The following is a 20,530-nucleotide window of genomic DNA, read 5'->3' on the forward strand; positions in this document are numbered from 1 at the left end:
TTAAATATGTTCATAGTGGCAGTGGAATTAAAACACACGAGGTTTATATTCAAAAACTGTATATTTCGTTTTAGACAAATCTAGTTTCCTATTGTCTATCCTAAGTAATACAAAAACTAAATTTAACTAAATTAAACAATGGCAGTGGATGCTCATTACAACAGAGTGTATTTATTAACAATAGTAAAATTAGATATTGAGTTCCTTTTAAAACATTCATATTTCAATATTATTACATAATGTTTATAGAAAACATAAAAGTATTTCACATAACATCATTTGGTTCTTTGGTATAAATATAATATGGATATTTAAACAGGAAAAGTGTTTTGTACAACTGTGACCAATAAAAAAGGTTAAAACAATTCCTATTTGAATACCATGATCAATTCTTTAATTCAGCTATAATATTTAGGGTTCAAGTTTGATTTTTTTGAAGCAGCCATTCGGTAATGATCTCGTAATCTGTTCAATATTTAAAACATCTCTTTCTAATTTTTCAATTTCTTTGTTGTATTGATCAATCAGTTCGTCTTGTTCCTTATGTTTATTCCTTAACTTTTCTAACGACTCCTCCAATTCAGCATCCCTTATTTGTTGTTCGATTTGGCGGATTTCTATCTCGAATCTGTCTATTTCTTCCTCGTTCAAGTCAGGTGCTGATTCCAATTCGCTGATGATTGCATTAACATTGTTCAGAAGTTCATGTACACTCTTTGAAGCTTCATCTGTGTCTTTTCCTGCTCGGCCAACCTATTAACATAGTAATAAACATCAGTTAAATCATTCATTAATAATATTTGTCTAATTATACCTTTTCTTTAGCCTCGGTTATTAAGGTATCGTTGCTCTTGGTGATCTCCAAGAGAGTGCTCAATCTTCCTTCAGTATTTCTGACTCTGTCGAACATCAAGTTCGCCTCGTTACCCAAATTGGTGGCGTTTTGGTGAAGCATCTCAGCATCCTTCTTGATTTTAAAGGCAGTGGTTGAGGCATCTTTGGCCAGTTCTTCAGCATTCTGGGCATTTGTTAGAGCAACTCCAACTCCACCCTTCGCGTCTCTAAGTGAAGCTTCACCCTCTTCAATGTTGCGGTTTGTGTCTTCTATAATGGCCACTATTTGGTCGATTGTTGCTAGAGCATCTTCCGCTTCTTTTTTGCTCTTCTTTGTTTGTGCATCAAAATCTGTAATTAAATTATTGTTTTAAAACTTGTATTGTTAACTTTTTGTTACTAATTTACCTTGGAACAAGAGGTAGTAGTCTTGTGCTTGTTTAATTATGTCGTTACCAAGTGTGACAGATTTGTTAGCTTGATCCTGGGACAACTTCAAATCAGCCAATAATTGTTCTGTGCTGGCCTCTTGATCTTTGGCATCCGACAATAGGTAACGTCCTTGTATCAATTTCTCTCTGATATCCACCAAAGTCATTTCATTTCCTTTGAATACTTCATCTGACATGTTGCTAAGCTTATAAGCTTCATTTTCCAACTGTTTGACCTTCATCTTCAACTCGTCAATGTTCATTTGAGGAATGAAGATATTGTTCACTTCACTAAGAAGATTAAGAGCTTCCTTCTTGACTTCTTTAGCTCTTTCACTCACCTCTTTGGTTAATTTCTGGGTGTTGTTCAAGTTTTGTTCGACTGTAATCAGTTCGTTCTTGAGTTCACGGGCTTGATCTCCAACTCTTTGCTGATTGAATGTAGCATTTCTCGCCTTTTCCAAAGCTTCAATTGATTTATTTTTAGTCTCTTGCGTTTTTAAAATTAACTGATCAGCTCTCGAGTCCAGTTCGTCAGCTAATTCTCGAGCTTGATGTGCAATATCAGTCATTTTTTCTGACTGTTGCCCAACGGTTTTGGATCTGTTTTTGGCGTCTTCTAAAACTTGTCTGGCTTCAGATTCGAAGTGTTTCAACACATCAGTTAATTTGGCGTCAGCCTCTTCCAAAAGTTTTTCAGCCTCATTCATCGTAGCTTTAGTCTTTTGTGCTTTGTCATTTGTTAAGTAAATGTTTTCGTCGATTTCGTTCAACGTTCTGGAAATGTCCTTTTCTCTTTCTCTTATATCATGAACTTGTTGAACAATGCTGTCGTCTCCTGTGGCGTTCTTAACTTTGTGATAAAACGTCTCAATTTCATCTTGTAGCTTGTCAAGTTCTTCAGGGAATTTGTCGTCAGCAATAACAGTCGGTTTACGCTCAATCTCGTCTAGAATTTCGTTGAGACGTTGCAGCTTGTTGTTGTGAGAATGGGTGGCAAACTGAACAAGATTATAACAATCAGGACAATCGATGCAACCTTTTTGACGAGCATATTTGTTCTCCTTGCATCTATCGCATCTACGTCCTTCCACGTTTTCTAAACAAGGACATTGTCCGGAAGCGTCACATTGCAAGTCCTTAGACCCAATTCTATCGCAGTCACATTCCTTGCAACCTTCTGTGGAGAAGCCGTATTTGAGGGTTTCACAATGGTCACAACGCAATCTGTAACAAAAATGAGTTAGATTATGGAAGTTGAGGTGTGTGTTTTTGTTCTTACCCAGTTACTCCTGGTCTACAATAACATTGGCCCGTGTAGGAGTCACATGTATAGTTATGAGAGCCGATGGAGTCACAATTACAAGGTTGACAACCTTCGCCGCTTTGCAAGTTGTAGTAACCATCCTCGCATTTGTCACAATTCTTTCCAACTACGTGTGGTTTACAATAGCAGGAGCCTGTTGTTTGATCACAATCTGGTGATCCTTCGTCATTCGCCTGTGTTCCCAAATGGTAACACTCGCACATCTTGCAGCCTTCTGGAAGGATTGGATTTCCGTAGTGTCCTAAAAAAATGTAAATATTAGCCCGTGAAGATTATTTGATGATGCAAATTTACCTGGCAAACATTTGTCGCAGTGGAAACCAGCGGTGTTGTGAATACACCTCAAACATTCACCGGTTGTCGTGTTACAGTTTCCGATACCATTTGTATCAATGTGGTTGTTGCACTCGCAAGGAACACAACTATTGTCCTCCGATCTATAGTACCCATCAGAACAAGATTCGCATCTCGCTCCGCTGTATCCCAAAGGACACTCTGTGCACATGATGGTTTCCTCGTCAACTTGGATGCAAGCACCGCCGTTAGGACAGCCGCAAGGAAGGCAATCGTCAGGAGTTCCGCCGAGAGCATTTCCATAATAACCTCGGGCACACAACTCGCAGTTCTCTCCCATCGTGTTGTGGTGGCAAATGCATCTTCCCGTTTCGTAGTCGCAAATGTCCGCATGCTTGTTACAGTCGCACGGAACGCAGGGCATGAACGAACCTTGGGATGGGTGGTGTCTGTATCCGGGAGCGCAGGACTCACAGAACTGTCCGACGTATCCTGAAAAATATTCGGTTAATTGGTTGGACAATTATACGTTTAGATTAATTACCCGTTCGGCAGTTGCAAGTTTCGATCCATTTAGCAGGTTTTCCAGCCACTCCTCTGGAGGCAGTTTCAAGTTTAACGTCGTCCAAGAAGCCAACGCCTTGAGGTGCGTACGTTCCTTTAATTTTGATGGCTGTTAAGTTGGTTAGAAGTGACATGAAACCAGTGGAGGAAAGTCTTGGTTGCCAGCCGTAATCTGGATGTTCGTGCAGGCGGAATTTGTACTCTTGTACTTGGATATTAGGTATGGGATTTGATTGTGCGAAAATTGTGTTGGAGACTTCCACTCCACCACCTTCTAAAATAATATCTCTCGCAGTCGGTATGGCTCTTGACTCTCCGATTCTTAAAGAGAATGTTATTAGTTGATTGTACGACGCTCTTTGATCACCTAAGTATCTCTCCGGTGCGACGAAATAAGCCAGTTCATCACCAAGAGACTGAACGCCAATGCTTTGGCTAACACTTTCATATCTGGAGTCCAGACGTCTGTTGTACTCATCGACTGCGGTCCACCTTTCGTTGTTTTTGGCAAAAGTCGACTCCACCTGATACTTGGAGTACCCAACGGCCGATGTACACTCACTGGAGTGGCCGTAACAGAAGCACGGACTACAACCGAACACATTTTCAATATCCAAATTGAAGAACCCTAATTTGCACTCGCGACAACGTTGTCCCTCAACGTTTGCCTTGCAGAAACAAGTACCGGTGTAAGGATCGCAATTAGGTTGATTATCCAAAGAGCCAGCAATCTCGCAACCGCAATTTTTGCAGCCCGTGTTGCTGAAATCGTAGTGGTTGACATCGCATCTGTCGCATTTGTCGCCAGTGACTCCCGGTTTGCACTGACATTTACCCTCCGAGTTGCACTGCAGACTTCTGGAACCGACCTGGTTGCACTCGCAGGCGACGCAGTAACCGTCTTCCCGCATGTAATAGTTTTCCCTGCAACGTTCGCAGTTTGGTCCGTCGCGGTTTGCCGTACAATCCAAACAGTGCCCTCCATGTCCAGTTTGTTTGTAGAGCTGCTCGTCGAAGAAACAACGGTTGGAGTATCCGTTGCAGTTACATTCTGGAAAAGAAATATATCGGTGTTAAGGTTTTGCCAATTAATGCGATGTTTCGACATAAAAAATCGACCTTGGTGTTTCAGTAACAATGTCCAGGGTTTAATGAGCACAGGAGCCGGCTAAAAACGTGATAGTACAAGTACGATCCACTGTTTAAGGCCGTCAGAACCGTATAGTCATATAAGGATGCGTAGTCCAAAAAGCGACATCATTAACGAGACAAAATGTGAAGTCTTCGAGATGGAGAAGAATGTGCATGAACAATGGGATGCATGTTTAGAAGCAGGCCATTCCGCCGGTAATAAGACGAGTTCTCAGAGCCGATACTTTATTGACGACTCATCACAAATGTCAATTAATGATCTGATTCCAATCGGTGTTTTACAAATTTATGATAATGAGGCAACAACCGTTTTAAATCACTTTGCATGTGAACGAAACGCCACTAATTTTATTATTGTTATAAAGTAAACATTATTATCAGAATTTAATATTAAAACTTTCTAAATCACAATCACGGCGGACCTTCGAATGCGGCTCGTTCCCATAAAGTGCGGTTTGATAAATGGACGTATTAGTGACCAAGAAACTTTACGACAACGTGTCAGACAGGTACACGGTAAAACGCTCAGTATCTCAAGTAAAATTGAAACATAACGCGTGGGTCGTTGTGGGTGTGCCCTTTGTATAAAATACCATAGTACATCGTAGGATGAATGATTCATCATAGGTTTTTGTTTTGAACCTTTTTAATTAAAGGGCGGATTTAATAAGTTACCATACATACTAAATTCAATACCCCAAGTTATAGCAAACGGACTCGTTGAGAAAATATGAGTCACGAATCTTAAAATTAATCACATACTCCAACCCTAATTGCTACATGAACTCACGACTAAAAAACAACGGAGTACATGAACAATGCTCATGGTTCTATTGTAATTTTTATTAAAACAGTATGTGAACACCAGATCTTAACGATAATCAATTATGGACCAACTGATCTGGTACTTCGGTTCCTTAGTTTGTGTTATTAGTATTGTATAAATGGGCGCAGCTTGAAGCCAACCGTTTAAACTAGTTCCCAGCATGTGGTTCTTGATATTACATATTTTAATTTTGATAATGAGTTAACCCCGTTTATGTATTCTGTTAAGAATTCGTTGTGACATTTAATACAGACACAAATTGTGTAAGTTTGATAATTTTGCAGTTGTAATTTATTTAATAAAATTTAATGCGGATTAAATTTTGATCTGTTTGCAATTTGGGTTAATTATCATGGTATTTAATATTTGAAGCACTTAAATGTTTTCCTTTTCACAGTAATCTCTCTTTACTATAAATTGTTAATAAGGATACAAAGAGAAATCACAACGAAAAAAAAAATAATAGAGAAATTTCCATTAAATTACTTACTGCTTCCAGAATACCAAGGAATGATACCATCCCAAGTAGTTGATTGTGTCTCCTTCCAAACCAGCAGGAGGATAAATAAGAGAAATTTGGATGCCATTCCGTTCACATAACTTCTTTTATGTATTAAAACATCATATAATAGTAAAAGGTCAGCTTATTACAAGCCGATTTTGTGTTATAACTGTATAACTGTATGCTTGTTCAGCATGGCACTGGAATTTTGTTGCAACACTCACCGACTTGTTAAATTAGAAATATTTCGAATTTTATTTAATAGTTAAGAAGTGTGATAATTTATACGTTGGCCGTTATTATAATTAGTAAAAATCCATGTTGGGTGCCAAATAAGGGAATGGTATAGCTAACATTTGTAATGGTTTTACCTTTTACAGGAGAATCCGATTTATATTTCTTACCAAGTTAATTAGTAGATTATTACGGATAACAATCAGCAACTCGTTTCAACTATTATATTAAAATTATAAATTACGCACAGTCAGGCTTTGAAACCACAATTGATAACAACCATAATTTTCCGTTAACATAATAATTATACTTAAGTATGTGGTACCCAGCTATATTTAGTTGAAGACTTTTTAAAATATTCAAGTTGAAGAACTAACGTCTCAATCAAAAACTTTGTGAACACGCGACTGAATTTCCATTATCGAATTGAATCAGTCGAGCACCTAATCGCTGTCACGTGCAAATCACTTCACCTCTTTTCGAAAACGCGGATCGATGTCGTTTGGTGGTGCACGCAATTTACATATCACCGCATGGGAAGGAAGGAACTCTTCGATGCGAACACGACAAGGGACAGACAACGACTCACGTTGCACATCCTCCGGCTCGTTGGAAACGCACGAGAGGCCCACGTAAATGGGAAAGAGATGCACCGCTAGTTTATTCTTCGCCATCAACACATTTAAATTGTTTATGGCTTTATAATAGAAACTGTTGTGTTTTAGTATAAAGCTTGATTCAAGGAGAAAGATTTAATTTTTAGATTATATGTTTTTGACTAACTACCTAATTCGAAATGAAATTAACATTAAAGGCAATGGGACGATAAGAATACCGAATCGGCCTCAGGAAGGTATCGGGTTCATAATTTCAGGAAATGTTGGTACTCATAAGATATCTTGAAGCTGCAAGTTTTAGATCTTTATCTGTTACCGTTTCTGAATAAATCAAAAAATAACTAACAACCTAATTCGAAATGAAATTAACATTAAAGGCAATAGGACGATAAGAATACCGAATCGGCCTCAGGAAGGTATCGGGTTCATAATTTCAGGAAATGTTGGTACTCATAAGATATCTTGAAGCTGCAAGTTTTAGATCTTTATCTGTTACCGTTTCTGAATAAATCAAAAAATACTGAAAATCAGTAAAAATTGTTATACTCAATACCTTGTGAATCGATTGATTTAAATACCAGATATGTTTTGGCGCATTCGGGAATTAACATTAACAAAAATTAAAAATTGATTTTTTGCTTAAAAATCGATTTCTTTTTATGATTTAACTATTAAAAACTACAGAACTTTAAAGTTTAAATTCTCTAAAACTTAGTTGAATTATATAAACAATAGTATTTTATACTGATTTAATCATTATCGCTAGAAATAAAGTTTATAATAATGATCAGAGTTCATTACATGAAAAACAATTATTTTTATATAAGTATTCCTATTTTATTCTGTTGTTTTCACTAGTACAGCAATCGCAAAGGTTCTGTATTTTATCATGTCAAGAGTTAAATTATAAAAAGAAATTAATTCTTGAGCAAAAAATCTAGTTTTAATTTTTTTCAATGTGACGTACCGTTTTAAAAAATTCCCGTAGCTCATAATTTCATCGAAAATTGAGGAATTCAGAAAAGTAGTTTCACATTTTTATCGTTATCGTAACATGGATAAAAATCAAAATTAAAAAAATAACTTGTTTTTTAAGTTTCTTATGAACAAATATATATAGCTTTTACTTTTTTTCCTTGAAGATACCGTCATGCTCCAAAACATATCCGGTATTTAGATCAATCGATTCACAAGGTGCTGATAATAACAATTTTTACTGATTTTCAGTATTTTTTTGATTTATTCAGAAACGGTAATAGATTAAGATCTAAAACTTGCAGCATCGAAGTATCTTATGAGTACCAACATTTCCTGAAATTATGGGCCTGATACCTTTCTGGGGCCGATTCGTTATTCTTATCGTACCATGGCATTTATTGGATTTAATTTAATTCAATTGTTTATTTAAACTTAGTTTTTCCTTGATTTAATACTTTTATTTTTAAATTACTTGTTATATTACCTGATTTCAGTTCAGACGTATTTGAGAAATCTATTCAGACGAGTTTACAAACAAACAACAAAATAATGCGCGCACATGCGTTACTACTCTGATTTAAAAGAAAATTTTCAATTAAAAATGTATATTAAAAACATAAACAAATATGTTAGGTTAGGTTAGATAAATACTCATTAGTTCGAGAACGGTGAATTCACGACGGGTGTGTTATGTCCAAGTATTATAGATTTTAGGTTAAATTTATTTGTTATTCATTGCACTTGTAGTTAAAATGTAAGTTTTAATGATTTTCAATAAATTCACTTAATTATCAAATCACTAAATAATTGTTTTGTTGTGTATTAACTATAACTTTTGAAGTTCCATGAATTCCATGAAATATTTGTTTTTATCTATATTAAATGAATAAAAAAAAAATTTATTAATCAATTTACGAAATTAATTATTTTAACTACTCAATGAAAAGTAATTTAAAATTAAAATTCAAGAAATAAAATCAGACAAATGAATACGTGCACATGCGCAGTTAGTTGAGTTCAGTTTAATATCAAGAAATTCAGTTTTTCTCCGATTTAAAAATTTCTTTGCAAATGAAAAACTATATTAAACAAACAAAAAATTAGCATAATAAATACATAAATGTGAACAGCAACGAGTATTGCAAGAATAACAATAATTGTTGCAATAAATATCGCGTTCTAATAAATCATGTAATAATTTGATAGGTGGCGGTGGCTTATTCGTTTAAAAATGGCGAATTCGCGACGCGTGTGTTATGTGTTCCAGTTTTGTGCAAATTTTAAATCAGATGCTTTTCATCGTACATATAAAGAGTAAGTTTTAATGGTTTTATATAAATTCATGTAGTTGCCAAATTACTGAATAATTGTTTTGTTGCGTATTAAGTATACATTTTGACGTATTAAGTAATTAATTAATTTAAATACAAACTCATTGAATAGTAATTTAAAATCAAATTTATTTGAGAAATAAAATCAGTCTATAAACAAATGAAGACGCACACATGCGCATCTAATTCCGAGACTAGTTTAAAATTAATTTTTCTCATTTAAAAGTGAATTTACAACTGAAAAACTCTATTAAACACACACAAAATTGTCAAATTAACAACGTAAACGCGAACAACAACGAGTATTGCAACAATGACAATAATTCTGGAAATAAATATTCTATAAAATATAAAAACTTGCAGAAATTGATAGGTGGCGGTGACTAATTAGTTTAAAAAATGGCGAAGTTGGTATGCGTGTGTTGATTATCCCAGTTTTATGCAAATTTTAGGTAAGATTTATTCATTTTTCATTTCACTTATATTTAAACTGTTAGTTGTAATGGTTTTGTATAAATTAATTTACCCGGCAAATCACTGAATGATTGTTATGTTACCAGTGGCCAAATGAAGCAGGTGAGGCGATGCCTCACCTATGAAAATGATTTTATTGACGTAAGGCTAATATTAAAAAATACATTTTTTTATGTTTTTATTCTGCAAAATAGAAAGAATATTATTTAATCAAAGATTGAAGAGTAATATGTTGTAAAACCGACAATTAAACAAGCAATAACAAATTTATATTAAATTTCAATAAATATTTTGAGGACAAGTTCTCCAGAAGCACTTTTAAATGTGCTTCTTCTCACCAATTCATTTCATAAATAAATCTTGAATATTTGGTTCTATGGGATTCAAATTCTCGAGCATGCGCTTTAAGGTCGGGCTATTGTTTCAATAGTAGGGAAACTGAGGCGTGCCTCTAGCCGATGAAATAACTACAGCACTGACACAAACGACAAGCTCTGGAACATTGCCTATTCTTCAATTTCAAAAACTAGTTGATCATGTGTGTGTGTCTGGTGGATTCAGTTGTGAAAATGTTTGTAATACTGCATCTTTCTATCTGGCGTAATTAAGAAATGCTCTTCATGAGGCGAATTTTTTATTAAGTAAATGTGCTTTTCCAATTTAAATTGCTATGATTTAATATTTGTTGTTAAAGAATTAAACTGTACGATTCCTAATTTGAGTACTTTAACAAAAACAGGACAAAAAACTGCGGATTTACTATTTACGTTATATTAAATTTGATTGGTTAACGGAAAATACAGGAATAAATAAATTATTTTGCTGGCCATGTCTTAGTATACAGATCGAAAATCGATTGACCCTACTAAATTTTGAGAGAGACTCAAGTGCGACAGAGACAGTTGACCAGCAAGTTTACCCCGTATTGAGAGATTTTTACTGTCCCTGTCATGCATGATGTCTCTCTTAAAATTGAGTTGGATCGAACACTTTCCGTTCGGTATATTATATTTGGTATAAAAGGGATTAAATTTACTTCGAATTGTATGGATGTGTAATTAAACCTCACGACCCGCCACTGTTTGTTGTGTATTATCTACAAATTTTGAGGTTTAATGAAGCCAATCAAATATTCGTTTTTATCTATATTGATTACATAAACGGACACAAATAATTATTTATCTATATACGAAATTAATTGACTGAAGCACAAACTCAATGGAAAGTACAATCAAATTTATTTGAGAAATACGAGATTAGATTATTTAAATAGAGCAATTTGCAAATGAAAACTATATAAAACACACAATTGTGTGTTGTCCCAATTTTATGAACAATTTTAGTTATTTGTTTTTCATTGTATTATACTTCTGCCCAATGTACCCACGTTTTAACGGGTTTTAATGGGTTTCGTGTAATTGGTAAATTGTTATATTTTGTTGTGTTATTTATAAATTTTGCTTTTCAATGAAACAGGTATTCTGTTTTTACCCGCATTTGTTGAATAAAATATTATATTAACCGTTGTCTAAAAGAACACTAAAAATTTATCAAGATTAGTGAAACGAATTTGTTAAAAGTTCCATTAAAATATTTCTCAGAAATATAGTGCAATAAAAAAGGGGCAAATTTAATTGTGTCAAATCATGCAAGAATATTTTAGGCTCATTTTATAGCTGTCAGGTAATAAAAAATATTTCTACAATAGAAAATTAATTTACATATTGTCTTAAGTCACGATAGTTAAGATTTATGGGATATTATACTGTCGTCACATTTAATTGACTTTAGAAATTAATAACATTTACTTATTTCTAAAACAGAAATAATGTTGAAATTTAAAAAGGACTAAGCAGATTTTTTTATTTTTTACAAAAAATTGGCAAATAAATTGATAGTTCAACCAATGATGTGAAAATGAAGAATTGATTGTTGAATAAAAAGTAAGAAGCGTATAATTTTTAGACCATTCATCTGTTGAACTGGTTTTCTTTCGATGATTATCAAAATCATTAACACATTTGATATACTGATTAAAATTGATGATTTCGGCTAGATGAATTTCGAATGAGAACCGATTTATAAACTCACGTTTGCACTCGTTGGCGTTCTGAATGGTGGCCCTGGCCCACGGCGCGTCGTTGTAAAACGGCAGACAGATATTGCAGTCGGGGCCGGCGGTGTTGTGCTCGCACTTGCACACCCTCCTGCGGGAGCCGTCGACCCCGGTGGAGGCGACGCACTCGGACGCGTGGCCGTTGCACTTGCACCTCGCGCCCACCGCCACGTCCGCTATCGCGTAGAAGTACGAACGCAACACCTGGGGATCGCTGAAGATCTCGTCGCCGAAGGTGTTCATGCGGTCCAGCGTTATCATGATCTCCGTGGCCGTCACCCATTCCTGTAATTAATAAAATCGGATCTTGTAGTTAATGCATGGAGGTGAATTTGGTTTATTTTATTTGTTTAATAAATACTTCTTGTTTGGAGTTTTATTCCATTCCAGTTTTCGAAAACTAAAATAAATAAAATATTAACTAAAATACACACATAGAAAGTTATAAATGTGTATTTATCATGTAAGTATGATTTAATCTAGATATTTCAACACTTTGAAACCTATGAAATACACAATACAAAATTTGGAAATCCTAAAATTTAATTATTTATTATTCTAATAATTAATAATCAACGAATTATTTAAATATAATTATTATTCGATCTCCTGTATGAGAAATTAATAAAAATGTAAAAAGTTTGGAAATCCTAAAATTGAATTATTTATTATTCGAATAATTAATAAACAATGAATGATTTAAATAAAATTATTGTTCGACCATCTGTATAAGAAATTAATAGAAATGCTTCTAGAAATTGTATTTACTTTTATTAAAATAATATAAAGTAAAATAATAACCTTATTAAATAATTTAATTTTCGAATAATGAACCAAAAACAAATAGAAGCAATATTTTGTTGCATGACCATCAGCTTTTATGATTGCTGCACATCATTTGTTCATAGAGTCAATTTTCTGGTAAATTCTGGAGGTATTTTACCTCCTTAGTGGCATATTATCCTTCGCAAAAGATAGCATGTGGTCCTTTAATATGTTTCCATAAACTAATCGATCCGATATGGACCAAAGGGCCAACGCCATATCAATTTAAACAGATCCATACCATAACCATACCCCATACCATTGTCCACTTCATGTGTAACTGACCGTAACTGATATCTTTTATGGAACCATCAATTCCAAATAAATTAAACATACTATCATCACTAAATAACACTAATTCTCATTTTTCGTTAAACCACGAAAGATGTTTTCTTGCAAAACTAAGCCTGTTCTAACAGTTCTTTTCAACAATTATATCCTAGGGTTTCCAAATTTTTGTCTAGAAGTATATGTAATACATAATACAATCAATATTATTATTATTATGTAAAGTTTTTATTTTAACGCATAAAAGTCAGTAGTTATTTGTGTTTGACGAAAGTATTTTTATTTTTAGTTAAGTAGCAAAACATAAGCATCATCATTGTATAGGTTATCTTTAAGACATTTGGAAAAACTCTTAATAAAATATACTTCCATTTAAAATTTGGGATATTGTAATCTAGTGAACAATATAAATTAAATTGTAGGAGTTCCCGACATTATTTTAATCAATCGATTATTGGTTTTAGAATGACAGGCAATGCGACAGTTATTGTCGATAAAGAAAAACCTGGAAGAGTTTATCTGGAGTAAAAAAAAATTTACTTACGGAAGGTTGAGCCAAATTTTTAGTTCGAGTTAACAACATATGCGAGTTATCAAGTAAAATTTACACCTAGTTTTCACCCGGGACGCATTTGCCAACCAATTTGTTAGGAGTTATCGAAGTTCTACTTATTAAATATTTCTATTAATTTTGAAAACCTGAAAATTTACCAAGACCAACAACAAAAATTGATTTATGAATTAAATAAATGCGAGTTTAGTGGTGTAATTAATCAATTTCGGATTAATGGTTCTCGTGCCATTAACAATGAGGATATTCGTCAAATAGGTCTATTCATATCTACACTACACATGCACGTGCATCGCTCATATTTTTTAGGTGGTAGTCGTGTGATGCCTGGCACCAAAATTGATTTCCATTTTCGTCCTGATTTTTTCCATCACTTTCGTTTATTTCACCCATTTCACGGCATTTTGTAGTTCACCTTTAAGTTACGAAGGCACGCAGACAACTTTGATTCAGGTAAACGTTTTACTAAGTTGTAATCTTTTTTGTGTGAACATTTATAGCTCTGGAGACAATAATTTCAATAGAGCCCACAATAGTCGGTGTGCAATATTTAAAATAAAGTTTAGGTAAGATAAAAACTGATGTCACGAAACACCACTTGGCATTAAAGTTTCTTGCACTCTTCTCACTCTTCCATTGTGATGGCTCCATAAAGATGCATGCCGTTTAATAATAAATCTGGCTGATTTAGCATTTTATATTTTCGCATAAAAGTTTTGCCATCAATAAAAGCATCGCGTGCCTGCATAATTCCGGAGTAGCGCGTCTGTTTACATAAACCGTGTCGCGTTCTTTCAGACCGCATTTCCTAACAGACGGCAACAATGAACAGCGCGAATCCCGCTGCCATGTTCACCAAACGTAACTTGTCAAAAACAAAAAACAACATCCCAGTTCCCGTCAACATGGATGACAACGAACCGTTCGTCGTCGAAGACGTGTCGCAAATAATCAAAGACACTTTAGAAGCGGTGCTGAACGGCAGCATGTACAACGTCGACCGCATCAAAATCTGGAGCACCAACATCTCCGATCAGTGTCTGAACCAACTGGCCAAACTGAAGAAGAACTTCAAGTACATCATCACGTGCAACATCATGCAGAAAACCGGATCCGGCTTGCACACAGCCAGTGCATGTTTCTGGGACACTTCCACTGATGGACAGACCACGGTGCGTTGGGAAAACGACTCCATGTACTGTATTGTTACCGTGTTTGGTGCTGGTATATAAATTTCTACTATTGCCTATTTGTAAGTGTCCGAAATATATTTTTATTACGAAAGATTTTATTTAATGTGTACCTGGAGTTCGGGACTGTTGTCGAATTGATAGGCGGATGGTCTGCCTTCGATGGTACCGAAGGCTATGTTTCCTCCACGTAGTGGCGAAATGTCTGAATAATCGGACCTGCAAAGTGCTCGGGTCTCTTCACCCCTCGACGCCCACGTTTGTTCTGGTACTCCGTATGTGTCCCTGCATGTTGCACTGCAAAAAATTGTCGTGCTGTAATCTGTGTTGCATAACTGTAAGGGTATTTTTGAGAATTTATGTTGTAATTGTTATAATATTGAATATAGTTTGTTACATCTCAGTTAAAAGAATAGAATTATCCGTAGAAGGGAATTCATAATCGTTATACACTAAATTATATCTCAATTGAAGTAATTGTGTAAATATTGAGTTATGAATTAATCGTTTTAAACTCAATGATCTCTTGACATGTAAAATATTATACATCTAAATCTGATTGATAAGTTTAAAAGATAAGAAAATAGGAAATTGCAAATCTAATTAATTGTGAAACCTTCTTACAATCATGTTCATATCGGGCAATTCAGGTCAGGAAAGAGGTTTATCAGTTGGCGATAAAGTTTAATGAGATGTTTGCTCCAATACTGGTGTACAATGATATTTGTTAATTATCAATACAATACACTTTTTTGACTATTTATATTATGGCAAAAAGTGTTTACCTGTAGTACTGATATGGTATCCAAGGTCCATCTTCAGTAGTCTTTTTGGAAATATAAAAACTTTCAGGTCTCGGTGAGTAAAACCACAATCGAATGTATGTGATGTCAAAAGCCTTTCCTGAAACATTAATAAAGAGTCGTGTTTACTATTGAACATTTAAATGATTTCACTTTTTATAAAAATATTTAAGAGGCTAAGTTTGATAAACGGACATCGGATCGTGCTTTCATTTTCCCATGTCTGCAGGTACAGAAACACTTCCCTAAATGGACGATGCTGCAACCGGCATTAAAAATCTCGTGCTCATTGTTAATTTTATATGGCCACAACTGGTTATGTTAATCGTTTATTTTTCTTGTGCCATATTCCTTGTTGTTGATGACACATTCGTATGTAGTTTAGTTGTGTTTACATTTTGTCGAATGCAACTTTGAAAATCAATGGGACAACAATTTGTAATAATAGCCGGAATATACACCTACGCGATCGTAACGAATGATACGGTAGGATACATAAATCTATTCGCTGGCGTGCGGAACAGTGGGCGAAAATTAGTTGGGCCTTTGCAACGTGCAATTCAGCACAAAACAATGCGACAAACAAAAATGTCAAAAGTTAATTAATACCCAAACTACCAGTTTCCAAATGTCAAGAAACCACTTTTACACAACCACCTCTGCACTTGTCGCGAGCGTGGAAGTTTCGACTTACCAAATTTCAAAGTCAGATTGACTTGATTCGGGTACTGGATGCCCTGGAACATGGTCTCGGATTGCCACCAGGTCGGACGATCGTTCCGGTGCAAATCCGTTAAGTACTTGGCGCTGTGCTGGTTCGGGTAGCACATCTCGCACGACTTCCTGACCTCCGAAACTCCGGTCTGGACGCAGAACTCCATCTCACCGTTTTCGCCGCAGGTGTTCGTCGCCTCCATCAGCACGTCGTACGCCGCGTTCTCGAACGTCGGGATGCATTTCTGTAAAACAGTACCGATTATGATTGGAACTCGTTTCGGGACGAGGAATTCGTCCAATTTAAATTGCATTGTGAACGATGGAGTGCGGTTTTTTTTTCTTGGTGTTCCGCTAAGGAGACCGCATGGCGCGGCTCGTTGGGAATGCTGCCACGCCAGTTTATTACTTGCATACGGTTGCTGGTCTGCAAATTAATAATAACATTCAACAAATCTCCTTCTCGGAAAACCGACGCTGCCACAACTCTCGGAACGCTGACGTTAAACGGTGTCTCTTTCATAGTTTTAAATTCAACATTAAACAGGCTCACTCCATTTCAAATCGACCAATTAATTGTGATCATCAACTTATAATTTTACGGAACTAAAATATCTTGTTGTAAAAGCAATTTGATGGAGACTTTTTGGGGAAGAATAATTCAATAAAAAATTCTAGATGTACCATGTTCCATATAGGATATAGGTTCAGAATTTTTGAAACCTTTTTTCTAAAAGATTGACATACAGTGTCCAAAGTCTCATCAAATTACTTGAAGAAAATAAGACAAAGGTGAATATTTTCACATAATCAAATAGGCAATAAAAATTACCACTATTTAAAGTTAATAATTTGGTGGATAAGTTTACAGTTCTTCAGGAACTTGTATAGAGACAATGAGTCAATCTTCTTTAGCTTAAAGAGTAATTGAACTTTTGTAAATTTCTACAGATTTTATGGCGAAAAACACATTCAAATTACAGATTTAATGAAATTATTAATGTAACAACATATTTTGGTGTCATCAAAATATAATAGCTCATTCAGCTATTCAGACGGTTCTATTTGAAATGCAATAGGCCAACTGCAACTTTATTTTGTATTCAGATTACCTTATGAATGAGGAATAAACTAATTACCATTTGTTTATATTTGATGTATACCGAATGTGGAGTCGTTTGGAGGATTACGTCATTGATTTAATTAAAAGCACACAATTGTATTTATAAGTTTATGAGTTCCTTTCCCCAATAAAACGCCCATAAAGTTCAAAAACATGGCTTTTAAATAAACCGTCGCGTCTTGGCTTATTAAATTACAGAATTGAAAAAGTCACTTTAAATTACTTCCCATGGTGTTTCTAGCTATCATATTTCTGTGTTCGTATGACACACATTTGCTTCATTTTATTTTTCATCGTGTCACATATTTATAAATGGTGAACGTTTCTTTTACGAACAATGCGAATGTTTTGACATAATGTAAACAGGAACACTTCCAAATATTTGTTCGGTTTCTTCATTATATTACGACGAGGAAATTCATAAATTCCTGTGTATTTATGGCAAACAAGTGTACGAGATGAACAGTTGAATCGAGAACACAGGTAGAAGGAGGTGATTACGATAACGTATTATGCATGTGAAGGTTTTAAGAGATCGTTTCCGCACAGGTAGATTCATATTCCTTTATGTCCGACCGGTTGTTTTTGAATGAACAAAACCATTCAGCCGACTTGTTTCAATAGAGATCGATAGGTCGATATGAAAGATAATCAAAAAATAAGAAAAACTGAAGGCGTTGCAAGTAAAATAATTGAGCATTAATTCAGGTAAGTGCACGTGCAAGGGTTTTTGACCTCTACCTGCTTTTGTGCCATTTGCAACCGCACACGAGATGCAGATTCAAGGAAAGACTTTCTCCTCAGACGGGATTGTCCAGAATGTGCAGCACGGTACTTATTTTGTTTTATTTTATTTTGGTAATATGTGGGTCGTATTTTTTAGCTTGTCGTATTAATCTTATTTGACATTAAACCGTCTTTATGGCTTTAAATAAAATATTTAATGGATTCGTGCTTATTAAATGCATAAACTATGATGTAACAAACTTACTAACCAAATAAATAATTTTCTAAGTGAATGGAGTCATCAGTATAATTTTATTTTAAGTCTATTAGTCAGTAGTGAATTAATTATGTCTGTGTTACATAATGGAACAGCATAGGATGTAATCAAAACAAACTGAATGTTAATGAAATCTAATTAATGTGTTAATTTATATTTTGTTTTCGTCTCGGTGCATTAATGTGGTTGCATGACATATTAATAAAGTAAAAATGCGAATAATTAACTTTTTAATAGTTTTAGTGAATTGTTGTATATTATTAATATAACCTTCACATTATGTGTAAACGTTCGTAAATTAAATGCGTACAAATATTTGTGCAAACAATTAGCAACATTTTTCTGCTTAGAAACAGTAATTTATGGACAATTCAGCAGAGATTAATTAGTACATTGATCTTTTCAGTTAGGTATTGTATTTCGTGAATAATTTTTTAAAGAGGACATTATTGATAATTTTTTAGTTCCTATAGGCCTTCTTAATGATGGCGTGGCTTCTTACCTGCCTCAAGTATAGAGAAGATATTTTTTGACCTCCAAATTATTATTCTGACTGATCCATTGAAAATTGAAGGCGATTTACTTTAATAAAATTTTACATAACAAAATACGCTTTTTAATCAAGTATAATTGTTTAAATTAAAACCGAGACAACTAATTCAATCTGGTGATAATTTCAATTTATCTCATTTACAAGTCAACGTTCCCTAAAATATTTTCTTCAATCCGGAATAAATATTATATTTGTACCAACTATTAGAAAAAGAATCACCAAATTATTTGTGTTAAAAAGTTTATATTTAGTTAATGTAATAATAAATTGTTCAGATATTTTTTACCGAGTACATATGATTATGTAGCATTTGTGAATTCTTTAATATAATTATGTAAATAAGAAAATTAAATAAATATCCCTTCCTTTGAGAAGCAGTTCCAGATTATTGCTGTTGATGTAATGTATTTTTAGCTTCAATTAAAAAATCCCTTCATGTCTTGAACCTCCGTTATTTATAACTCTAGTATATTCAACATTTTTCTGCTGCCAGATTTTATTCAAGATGTGGTACATATAACATTTGAACAATTTTAAAATTACATTTAAAAATAAGATTTCAAACAATGACCGTGTTTGTTTGGTCGATTATAACAATCAACTCTTATCATACAAAAGTGCATTCCACCGATATTGATACCATAAAGACCCGTTAGTTCGACTTCTAGTTAAATTGTTTTGAGTAGGGCGACACAGCACCACCAAGAAACGTATAAATATAGAATCTTTTGAGTTCACTGCTCTGCATTTAATTTATTTTCTGTATGTCGCACAGAAATGCAGTTTTACCTGAGGTCTGTTAAATTTGTCGTAACACGCGGTGCTTGCAACGCCGATCGCTGGTGTGGTCTCCAATTCATCTAATCCACTGATCGTGCCCACAAAGATCAAAGAGAACACAGTCAAAAACACCACCGAACACATTTTGTTCATTTCAACTAAAACTATCTTCACTAAATCGCACGTTTCCCACAAAGCAATACAAAACCGATTTTTTGGATCCGTTCAAATAGCCATGCCGGTCGTGTTTTGATGAGCGGGTGCGTGAACCGTCGATTTTCCTACACAAATCGACCAGTGTAACAGATCGGGCGCTCACGCATCCTCGACTCAAGCCGTCGAAATCACCAGGGAGAACAGCACTCGTTGACTGAGACGTGAGGCGCTGTTTCAGCTCCAGATGCTGGCACAGACCGAAACACTTGGCCGCACAGATTATTGCCAGCCTCTGGTATGCGACGGACGGACGTTTAAGGGAAACGTGACGGATTCATGGGCATCGGTTCGAAAGAAACCCGCGGGGCGCTTCCCTTAACTACACCCTCAGACCTTGGACCTGTAAAGATGGTGTTAAAGACGGAACGCTTCGTTTGTCGGCAATAAAATGCCCAAATGCTTTCTATTATATTTTAAAGTCGTTACTCATATAATGATAAAAGTCACACATTCAAATAATACCATAACTGTGATTTAATTGGGAAATGTTGTTATTATTGACCTTTCTAATAGATCTAAAGAAGTTCAAAAATTATCAAATTATCACCAAAGTCAATGAACTAAATTTCAATATATAAATCCCACAATAAAATTATTAACAGTCTTCATTTATCTAAAATTTAAATATTACAGCGTCCAGTTTCGTAACTCATTGATATTTTTCTCGTGTACGCACGTATGATGTATTTTTACAGGCTAATTTTAGCAAAGTCAAACTTAAACAATGGACGCCTGAAGAAACATAATAATTTAAATTTAGAATTTATTATTCATAAATCCAGTA

General features: G+C 34.6%; 2 protein-coding genes across 2 annotated transcripts; one reads left to right on the top strand and one right to left on the bottom strand.

Moving 5' to 3' along the window:
• Positions 1-48: 48 nt before the first annotated feature.
• LOC109606801 (laminin subunit gamma-1) lies at positions 49-19,889 on the bottom strand. The gene is made up of 11 exons (XM_020023343.2): positions 19,540-19,889; positions 16,052-16,316; positions 15,340-15,457; positions 14,668-14,851; positions 11,656-11,965; positions 3,431-4,501; positions 2,887-3,378; positions 2,548-2,833; positions 1,243-2,492; positions 815-1,185; positions 49-753 (listed from the first exon to the last, which is right to left on the bottom strand). Exons 1-11 carry the CDS (start codon positions 19,681-19,683, stop codon positions 412-414), a joined length of 4,833 nt encoding a protein of 1,610 aa, XP_019878902.2. The 5' UTR covers positions 19,684-19,889; the 3' UTR covers positions 49-411.
• Positions 14,163-14,648, top strand: LOC109606811 (dynein light chain Tctex-type 1-like). The gene has a single exon (XM_049962844.1). The coding sequence runs from the start codon at positions 14,189-14,191 to the stop codon at positions 14,594-14,596; it is 408 nt and encodes a 135-aa protein (XP_049818801.1). The 5' UTR covers positions 14,163-14,188; the 3' UTR covers positions 14,597-14,648.
• Positions 19,890-20,530: the final 641 nt, after the last annotated feature.

The sequence above is a fragment of the Aethina tumida genome, chromosome 2 (genome assembly GCF_024364675.1).
Source record: "Aethina tumida isolate Nest 87 chromosome 2, icAetTumi1.1, whole genome shotgun sequence".
Lineage (NCBI taxonomy): Eukaryota > Metazoa > Arthropoda > Insecta > Coleoptera > Nitidulidae > Aethina > Aethina tumida.

Bases quoted from the DNA above. Each gene is read 5' to 3' on its own strand.
- LOC109606801 (XM_020023343.2), bottom strand. From the start codon at position 19,683: ATGAACAAAATGTGTTCGGTGGTGTTTTTGACTGTGTTCTCTTTGATC. The intron at 14,852-15,339 runs GTAAACACTTTT...AATTTTTTGCAG, and splicing joins ATACCATATCAGTACTACAG to TGCAACATGCAGGGACACAT. The intron at 11,966-14,667 runs GTACACATTAAA...TATTAATTACAG, and splicing joins ACAACAGTCCCGAACTCCAG to GAATGGGTGACGGCCACGGA.
- LOC109606811 (XM_049962844.1), top strand. From the start codon at position 14,189: ATGAACAGCGCGAATCCCGCTGCCATGTTCACCAAACGTAACTTGTCA.